Genomic DNA, 10006 nt, shown 5'->3' on the forward strand with positions numbered 1-10006 from the left:
AATTGCTATACTGTATTGTTTAGGGAATAATGACAAGAAAAAAGTCTTGTACATGTGCAGTACAGACACAACCATTCACTTTTTTTCCTGAAGATTTTCTGCCTACTGTTAGTTGCATCCACAAATATGGAACCCATGGATACAGAGGGCCAACTGTACTAAATCTGAAGGGAAAAGGCAAGAATCTCATTACTCAGACAAACCCACATCCTCCTGGGAGAACATGAGAACCCTCTGTGTTCTTACAGTCATGGCAGTGCTCCTTCTCAGCCTGGAGGAGTTCCCAATCACCAATGGTTGACCAAATTCCCTCTCCTCACCCTCTACCAAGGCCCTCCTGAAGGTCAAAGGACAGAAGCACCGACAGGGGTTTAGAGAAACGTTGTGTTTAATGGTAAAGCTTAGTACACCCCAGCACCAGGAATGGCGTGGAGTCACAGCGGCAACAGGCAGGTGACCCCCACGGAGCCTCACATGGCGAAGAGGATGAGGAAGGCGACCATCAAACAGAAGAGCCCCATGGCCTCAGACAGGGCAAAGCCCAGAATGGCATAGGAGAAGAGCTGCTGCTTGAGAGATGGGTTCCTGCCAGGGACAGAGATAACTGCCAGTTGAGGGAGAGGAAGGGGTGAGGGGAGGGGAGGGCATAGGAGGGTGAGGTGAATGGGGAGTGGAGTGTTACTCCTGGGAGAGGGCCTAGCCTGCACAGATCCTGGGGATTTGGATGGACAAGCAGAGTGGACCAACCTGGTAAGTTTAAGTGAGCCAGGCTGGACACATGCTTTCTCTGGAGAAACTATGATGTAGATGAAATCAACCTGAAGGCTCCTTAAGGGAGATTCTTCAGCTGAGGCTTCCCCAAACGGTGGAATTTCCAGTGGGAGATGCTCCAGGCCACCCAAACTTACCTGGCATAGCCAATGATCAAACTGCCAAACACCGTTCCAATGCCAGCCCCTGAACCAGCCACACCAACTGTGGCTGCCCCAGCACCAATAAACTTGGCTGCTGTGTCAATGTCCCGGGAGACAACACTGGTCTGGAACTCCCGTCTGGCCACCTGGAGTGGGAAGCTGCTGTAGGAAGGCTAGAAAGAGAAGCAAGGCAGGCAAGATAGCAGAGAGATAGTATGGCATAAGGAAAGGTGGCTGACTCTACCTCCCTCACCCCACCCACCTGAGCTCTGAAACTGTTGGCAAACTGCCTGGTAAATGCAGAATACTCTGATTGCAGAGTATGCTGGGAATTAGTCTTCGGGTCTGTTGTCAGACAGGACTAGGGAAATTTCATGGGTTAGGCAGACCTCACAAGGCTCACCATGGGGGACTTAGAACTATTAAAGCACACAGATTCTCCAACTGTCCTCCCACTTTGGTCTAAAGACAACTTAACCTGAAGGACCCCTGTCTGGGGACATTCCTTGATTTTTAAAAAATTAATGAATGAATGGGGTTTTTTGAGTCAGGGTCTTGCTCTGTCACCCAGTCTGGAGTGCAGTGGCACAGTCACAGCAGTCTCAACCTCTGGGATTAAGCAGTCCTCTCATCTCAGCCCTGGAGTAGCTGGGACTACAGCCACATGCCACCACACACGGCTAATTTTTATATTTTTTTGTAGAGATGGGGTCTCACTGTGTTGCCCAGGCTGGTCTCGACTACTGGGCTCAAGTGATCGTCTCGCCTCAGACTCTCAAAGAGCTGGGATTACAGGTGTGAGCCACCACCCTGGGCCTTGGGAACATTCCTAAGAGGGCTATTCCTCCCTTACCTGTTTAGATGAATTCACTGGGCTATTCAGGAAGGAGGCAGACACAGGCCTGATTAGACCCCTGGTACAGCGGATCTGTAAAATCAGAAAGCCACATCCTACCAAATCAGTCAAGGAAAAAAAAACCCTAATTGCTGAGCTGTCAAAAATGACTACAGATTTCATGAACAGAATAAGTTCAATGTATTTCAAGGTCAATTTATTCCTGTTTTTATCAGGCCTGCCCCAGAGACAGCTGTCTTGATAGCTTGATGTAGTCAGCAGTGGCAACCTTCACCATTCAAAACCATACCAAAGTTCACTCCTTTGGGCACAGCCTTAATCGGTTTTCCAGAATGGAACAAGAACCCACACTAATACCAAAGCAGGTACAGTAAAGGTTTATACCTAGATCACCGAGTAATCAGATGGGGCAAATTTTATTCCGCTAAAATACACTCACAGCTGCATACCCTAAATGGAGTGGGCCAATCAGCCCTGGAAACCGACTGGAATAGCCATCCAGGAGAGCCATCTGTAACATGGCGTTTTTGAAATACTTTTTAGTGAAGTGGTTCTCAAACTTGGCTGCACAGTGGAATCATCTGGAGAAGTCTAAAAGATACAGATGCCTGGGTTCCACCCCCATTCCCAAACTCTGATGCAAATGGTGTCTAAGGTGCAGCCTAGGCATCAGGATTTTTAAAAGCTCCCTGGATGATTCTAACACGCAGCCACTGTTGAAAACCACTGTTTTAGTGGGCTGTCTCTATGGCCAAGCCAGACTGGGGATAAAAATCAAATCCAGACTCTCTGACCACATTCCAAAGCCAAGATAGCTTGGTTCACAGGCCTAGAAGTTACCTTCATCACATCCTACAGCCACCTCAAAGAGCCTACATCATCAGGACGCCAAGTTCCCCTGGGTTCATTCATTAAACACTGATGGCGCCCACACCATACACCTGGTACTACAGAGCACCGCGGCGCGGCAGCTTACCAGAGCTGGAGAAATGAGTAATGCCCCGGTAGTCTGCATTTTTTCAGTCTGCAGAGGGGAAAAAAAAGTAATAATTATCCCATTGAGAGCCTGGTTGTTTGCTTATAGTGACGACCTTTGGTCGTCCCCTTCACCCCCGCCCGTCCTCCCTAGACCACTCTTTTCCTTGCACCGTGCCCCAGCTGAGGAGGGCATTAGAGGTCAGAGGGACAGAGCGGCGGGTCTTCAAGGGAAAGTCATGGAGATCGGAAGTCAAGGAAAGGGGTCCAAGCCCCAGGAGGGAAATGTTGCGAAAGGGAATGGTCTCCCAGGAAGACTGGAGGCGGACACTGGGCAGGTGTCGCGCAGGGTCCTGCCCATCTTACACAGCAGTCGTCGACCCGCCCCAGCCGAGGCAGTCAATCGTTCATTACCGTTGGTAACTAACATTCATTGATAAGGCCATATCTAGATTGCCATCGCTTATCCCAGCTCTGGGGGGAAATACCCCTCCCCACTGCCCAGCCCACAACCCTGCCTATGCTGGCTCCCGGTCCCAAGTCACCTGCACTCCCACTGCCCTGCAACCCCTGCTCGGCCCACAGCACTCGCCGGGCTCAAGGTGACAGACTCACCTCCCAGCTTTAGCCCTTGGTCTCAGCTCTCAGCTTCCCCCACCCACGTGTCCTAGACCTCCTCCATTCTCATTGGCCGTAATATCCCCGCGTCCCCATTGGTTTGCGTCATCGATTCCTCCACTCTTACTGGCTTTCCGCAGCTGCTTCCTCTCTCTCCACAGGAGCTTCGTGGCAATTCCCGCCTCCATGCGGATAGAGGCTGGGCTTTACTGCGAGATCTGGATTACGATTGGCTGATCCCTGAAACGCTCGACCATAGAGTTGGCGGGACTCAGAGGTTCCATAACCTCGCGCACAAGATGGCGACCAAGGTGGAAGCTGAAGAAAAAGGCGTGGAAGAGAGGACGGGACATGTGACGCAGTCAGACACATGACTTTGGCCCCGAGCCTTCATTCGGGCGCTTGGGCCACGGGGCGCGTTGCATATTGGGATTTGTAGTTGTGCTGGGGGGGCCGCCCCAAGGACAGCTGAGATCCCGCGAGACATTCGAGGCCGGGAGAGCCGACGCCTTTGCGGTAATTCCCACTGTGGAGATTTGTGGAAAGTTCGCTTTAGCCATGGAGAGTAAAGGCCGGCTGGAAAGTCCCCAAGCGGTGAGCGCAGTTTTGTGAGCCTCAGCCGGTGTTCAGCAGTCATGGACTAGCATCCAGATGGCTTTCTAAAAAATTTGTTGGGCCGGGCGCGGTGGCTCACTCCTGTAATCCCAGCATTTTGGGAGGCCGAGGCAGGCGGATCCCCTGAGATCAGGAGTTCGAGACCAGCCTGACCAACATGGTGAACCCCTTTCTCTACTAAGAATACAAAAGTTAGCCGGGCATGGTGGCGCGTGCCTGTAATCCCAGCTACTCGGGACGCTGAGGCAGGAGAATCTCTTGAACCCGGGAGGCCGAGGTTTCAGTGAGCCGAGATCGCGCCACTGCACTCCAGCTTGGATGACAGAGCAAGATTCCGTTTCGGGGGAAAAACAAACAAAAAATTGTTTATTTTGTAAAAACAACACTGAAAGGATGAAATAATATCCCTATAGAAAAACGAGCAAAGGATAGGAACAGGCAATTCACTAAGGAAGAAATATGAATTTCAGGAACGAATGTCAGCCTTCCTAATCAAAGAAATATAAGTTTAAATGCACCACTTAGTATTGCTCAAAACAGCAGAGTTCTTTTTATTAATGTAAGCCACACTCTCTCCTATATTGCTGGTGAGAGGGTGAACTAGAAAACCTTCCTTGAAAGCAGTTTGGCAATATTTATTTTTATTCGAAGGCTATGAATGGGCCATCCTCTTTGACCCAGTAATTCTTGAGTAACTGAGAGCCTTTAAGCTCTCCATCCACTTTCATCTAGTAATATCACTTCTAGAAATTTATTTTAAAGAATCAGAAATGCAGATTCTTTTAAAAAGATGTGCATTTGCAGAGTTTGTCGAAATTGGAGACAAGTAAATGTACCACTGACAGTAAAAGGTGAAATAAGTTATGATATTTTCACTTAATGAAATAAGCAGAAATAAAACGGGAAATAAAATCGTATTTTTTTTTTGAGACGGAATCTCGCTCTGTCGCCAGGCTGGAGTGCAGCGGCGCGATCTCGGCTCACTGCAAGCTCTGCCTCCCAGGTTCACGCCATTCTCCTGCCTCAGCCTCCCGAGTAGCTGGGACTACAGGCGCCCACCACTACGCCCAGCTAATTTTTTTGTATTTTTAGTAGAGACAGGGGTTCACCGTGTTAGCCAGGATGGTCTCGATCTCCTGACCTCGTGATCCGCCCGCCTCGGCCTCCCAAAGTGTCGAGATTACAGGTGTGAGCCACCGTGCCTGGCCATGTTTTTGAAGAATATTTTATTTTTATTATTATTTTTTGAGACGGAGTCTCAGTCTTGCACAGACTGTAACACAGTGGTGAGGTCTCTGCTCACTGCAACCTTTGCCTCCCGGGTTCAAGCAATTCTCCAAGTAGCTGGGATTACAGGCGCACACCACCATGCCCAGCTAATTTTTGTATTTTTAGTAGAGAAGGGTTTTCACCATGTTGGTCAGGCTGGTCTTGAATTCCTGACCTCGAGTGATCCGATCGCCTTGGCCTCCCAAAGTGCTGGGATTACAGGCATGAGCTACTGCGCCTGACCTTGAAGAAGATTTTATATTGATAAATGTTTTATAATGCAAAACTATGCATAGAATTGTGAAAAAATACACATGGAAAAAGAATGAAAAAATATTAAAAATTAATAGTTAATTCTAGAGGGTATAATACATTGATTTATGTTTTTATGAGTATGGATACTTTATAATAGAAAAATACTTTAAAATTACACTAATCTGGCAAGTCACAAATCTAGACTCTTAAGAAAACTTTTTTTTTTTAAATAATTTTTCTTTTCTTTTTTTTTTTTTTGAGACGGAGTCTTGCTCTGTCGCCCAGGCTGGAGTGCAGTGGCCGGATCTCAGCTCACTGCAAGCTCCGCCTCCCGGGTTTACGCCATTCTCCCGCCTCAGCCTCCCGAATAGCTGGGACTACAGGCGCCCGCCACCTTGCCCGGCTAGTTTTTTGTATTTTTTAGTAGAGATGGGGTTTCACTGTGTTAGCCAGGATGGTCTTGATCTCCTGACCTCGTGATCCGCCCGTCTCGGCCTCCCAAAGTGCTGGGATTAAAGGCGTGAGCCACCGCGCCCGGCCGTTCTTTTTTTTTTTTTTTTTTTTTTTTTTTTTAAGAGACAGGGTTTCACTCTGTTGCCCAGGCTGGAGTGCAGTGGTGCAGTCATCCCTCACTATTATAGCCTTCATCTCCTGGGCTCAAGCAACCCTCCCTCCTCACTCTCCCAAGTATCTAGGACTACAGGTGGGATCTTGCTATGTTGTCCGGGCTGGTCTCAAACTCCTGGCCTCAAGGATCCTCCCACTTCAGCCTCCCAAAGTGTTGGGATTACAGATGTGAGCTACGTGCACCTGGCCAGAAAAACATTTTCTTTTTTTCTTTTTTTTTAAACAGAGTCTTGCTCTGTTGCCCAGGCTGGAGTGCAATGACACGATTTCAGCTCACTGCAACCTCAGCCTCCTGGGTTCAAGCAATTGTCCTGCCTCAGCCTCCCGAGTAGCTGGGATTACAGGTGCACGCCACTATGCCTGGCTAATTGTTTTGTATCTTTAGTAGAGATGGGGTTTCACCATGTTGGCCAGGCTGGTCTTGAACTCCTGACCTTGTGATCCGCCCACCTCGGCCTCCCAAAGTGCTGGGATTACAGGCATGAACCACTGTGCCCAGCACATTTTCTTTCTTTCTTTTTTTTTTTTTTTTTGTGAGTCTCTTTCCCTTAGACTGGAGTATAGTGGCGAGATCTCGGCTCACTGCAACCTCTGCCTCCTGGGTTCAAGCGATTCTCCTGCCTCAGCTTCCCAAGTAGCTGGGAGTACAGGCACCCACAACCACGCCCAGCTACTTTTTATATTTTTAGTAGAGACAGGGTTTCACCATATTGGCCAGGCTGGTCTCAAACTCTTTACCTCAGGTGATCCTCTTGCCTAGGCCTCCCAAAGTGTTGGTATTACAGGCGTGAGCCATCGCGCCTGGCCTGGTTTTTTTTGTTGATTTTTTGTTTTTTTTTGTTTTTTGTTTTTTTGAGACAGGATCTCCTTTTGTGGCCCAGGCTGGAGAGTGCAGTGGCTCATGGCAACCTTCACCTCCTGGGCTCAAGCAATCTGCCTCAGTCTCCTGAGTAGCTGGGACCACAGGTGTGTGCCATCAAGCTTGGCTAAGTTTTGTATTTTTTGAAGAGACGAGGTTTCGCTATGTTGCCCAGGCTGGTCTGATACTTTTGGCTCAAGTGGTCCACCTATCTTGGCCTCCTAAAAGTGCTGGAATTAGAGGTGTGAGCTTCCAATCCTGGCCCAAAGCATACGCTCTTAATGATTCTGTAAAACTGAGGAACCTATGAAATAGGATTAATACTACCTACTATCTTGCAGAAACATGAAATAAAATAGATGCCAGGCACACGTTGGTGTTCAGTGAATATTCCCTCTCTGTTATTACTCTAGAACAAGTTATATTTTTATTTTTATTTTTTTATTTTTTATTTTTTTGAGACGGAGTCTTGCTCTGTAGCCCGGGCTGGAGTGCAGTGGCCGGATCTCAGCTCACTGCAAGCTCCGCCTCCCGGGTTTGCGCCATTCTCCTGCCTCAGCCTCCGGAGTAGCTGGGACTACAGGCGCCCGCCACCTCGCCCGGCTAGTTTTTTGTATTTTTAGTAGAGACGGGGTTTCACCGTGTTAGCCAGGATGGTCTCGATCTCCTGACCTCGTGATCCGCCCGTCTCGGCCTCCCAAAGTGCTGGGATTACAGGCTTGAGCCACCGCGCCCGGCCAGAACAAGTTATATTTTTATGTGGATCATTCCTGATTCAGTCTACATGTATTCATTTTTTTTTTGTCGCCCAGGCTGGAGTCCAGTGGCGTGATCTTAGCTCACTGTAACCTGTGCTTCCCAGGTTCAAGTGATTCTCCTGTCTCAGCTTCCCGAGTAGCTGGGATTTTTTAGAGATGGGGTCTTGCTATGTTGCCCAGGCTGGAGTGCAGTGGCTATTCACAGGCAAGAACGTAGGGCACTACAGCTTCAAACTCCTGGGCCCAAGGGATCCTCCTGCCTCAGCCTCCTAAGTAGCTGCAATTACAGGTGTGCACCATTGTGCCCAGCTGAATTATGATTTTTTTGAAAAACAATTCAATCTGAGGCCAGACGCGGTGGCTCATGCCTGTAATCCCAGCACTTTGGGAGGCTGAGGAGGGTGGATCACCTGAGGTCAGGAGTTCAAGACCAGCCTGACCAACATAGAGAAACCCCATCTCTACTAAAATTACGTAGTCAGGCATGGTGGCACATGCCTGTAATCCCAGCTACTTGGGAGGCTAAGGCAGGAGAATTGCTTGAATCCAGGAGGCGGAGGTTGTGGTGAGCTGAGATCGTGCCATTGCGCTCCAGCTTGGGCAACAAGCACAAAACTCCGTCTCAAAAAAAAAAAAAAAAATTTAATCTGAGTACCAACATGAAATATTTTAAAGATATTTAAAAACTTTTTTTTTTTTTTTTTTTTGAGACGGAGTCTTGCTTTGTCACCCAGGCTGGAGTGCAGTGGCGCTATCTCGGCTCAGTGCAACCTCTGCCTCCTGGGTTCAAGCAACTCTCCTGCCTCATCCTCCCGAGTAGCTGCGACTACAGGCACGAGCCACCAGGCCTGGCTAATTTTTGTACGTTTAGTAGAGATGGGGGTTTCACCATGTTGACCAGGCTGGTCTCGAACTCCTGACCTCGTGATCCACCCGCCTCGGTCTCCCAAAGTGCTGGGATTACAGGCATGAGTCACCTCGCCCAGCCCCCAGCCTGCATTTTCTAAATTGTATGTAATTCATACATACTGCATTTACTTTGAAAAATCAAATATATAAATTAATGAAATATATCTTTTGGCTCAAGGTTAAAACAAAACAAAAAAAGAATGAGTATAGATCAGAAATTCAAGGAGAGGATTTGAGGCAAGATGGTGACATGAAAGCAAAATGAAAGTATTTGAAGGAAGAATGAGTGATCAACATCTTAAATGGTGTTGATAGGTCAAGTCAGATGAGAATTAGGAGAACAGAACAACTAGTAGCTGGGAGTACAGGTGTGCACCACCATGCCAGGCTAATTTTATTTATTTTTAATTTTTTTTTGGAGATAGGGACTTACTCTGTCACCCAGGCTGGAGTGCAGTGGCATGATCACATCTCACTGCAGCCTTGACTTCCCCAGGCTCCAGCGATTCTCTCACCTCACCTCCTAGATGTAGCAACCTGAAGGTCATTGGTGAACTTCACAAGAGAAGTTTTGGTGGATTGGTGGAGGTAAAAGCTGATTGGAGCAGGTTTAAGAATAAGCAGGTTTTTTTTTCCGGCTGGGTGCGGTGGCTCACGCCTGTAATCCCAGCACTTTGGGAGGCTGAGGCAGGCGGATAATGAGGTCAGGAGATTGAGACCATCCTGGCCAACATGGCAAAACCCCGTCTCTACTAAAAATACAAAAATTAGCTGGGCATGGTGGCATACACCTGTAGTTCCAGCTACGTGGGAGGCTGAGGCAAGATAATCGCTTAAACCCGGGAGGCAGAGGTTACAGTGAGCCGAGATCATGCCACTGCCCTCCAGCTTGGACAACAGAGTGAGACTGTCTCAAAAAAAAAAAAAAAAAAAGAATTTTTTTCTACTATTTAACACTGTCTTTGAAAATTGATAATTAAAGAAGCATTTATCTTGCCTTTCTGGTAGGAACTGTGTTTTAGGATAATCAAATATTCTGTTGATAAAGAAAAGCTTTACGGAATGAACTAGAATTTGAACATTATCATTTTGCAAACCTCATGAAATTATTGATTAGGACAGATTGTTAATTGGCTTAAAATCATCAGGAGGGCCGAGTGAGGTGGCTCACACCTGTAATCCTAGCGCTTTGGGAGGCTGATGCCGGTGGATCACCTGAGGTCAGGAGTTTGAGACCAGCCTGACCAATTTGGTGAAATCCCGTCTCTACTAAAACAATACAAAAATTAGGCCGGGCCCGGTGGCTTACATCTGTAATCCCAGCACTTTGGGAGGCCAAGGTGGGTGGATC

General features: G+C 47.9%; 1 protein-coding gene across 3 annotated transcripts; it reads right to left on the bottom strand.

Annotated features, from left to right (window-relative positions):
- Nucleotides 1-370: 370 nt before the first annotated feature.
- ATP5MC1 (ATP synthase membrane subunit c locus 1) lies at nucleotides 371-3695 on the bottom strand. Of its 3 annotated transcripts, none has more exons than XM_005583589.4 (5): nucleotides 3491-3695; nucleotides 2747-2794; nucleotides 1768-1842; nucleotides 909-1087; nucleotides 371-585 (listed from the first exon to the last, which is right to left on the bottom strand). In XM_005583589.4, the coding sequence occupies exons 2-5, from the start codon at nucleotides 2783-2785 to the stop codon at nucleotides 471-473; spliced, it is 408 nt and encodes a 135-aa protein (XP_005583646.3). In that variant the 5' UTR covers nucleotides 2786-2794; nucleotides 3491-3695; the 3' UTR covers nucleotides 371-470. The 3 variants fall into 3 exon arrangements, with proteins under 3 accessions (XP_005583646.3, XP_005583644.3, XP_005583645.3); XM_005583587.4 differs by lacking the exon at nucleotides 3491-3695 and adding an exon at nucleotides 3361-3409; XM_005583588.4 differs by lacking the exon at nucleotides 3491-3695 and adding an exon at nucleotides 3291-3409.
- Between the last annotated feature and the right edge of the window lie 6311 nt (nucleotides 3696-10006).

Source organism: Macaca fascicularis, chromosome 16, assembly GCF_037993035.2.
Source record: "Macaca fascicularis isolate 582-1 chromosome 16, T2T-MFA8v1.1".
NCBI classification, from domain to species: domain Eukaryota; kingdom Metazoa; phylum Chordata; class Mammalia; order Primates; family Cercopithecidae; genus Macaca; species Macaca fascicularis.

Excerpts from the sequence above, each read along its gene's own strand:
- ATP5MC1 (XM_005583589.4), bottom strand. The coding sequence starts at position 2,785 with ATGCAGACTACCGGGGCATTACTCATTTCTCCAGCTCTG. Across the intron at positions 1,088-1,767 it reads CAGTGAATTCATCTAAACAG|CCTTCCTACAGCAGCTTCCC; the intron begins GTAAGGGAGGAA and ends TTCTCTTTCTAG. Across the intron at positions 586-908 it reads TTGATCATTGGCTATGCCAG|GAACCCATCTCTCAAGCAGC; the intron begins GTAAGTTTGGGT and ends TGTCCCTGGCAG.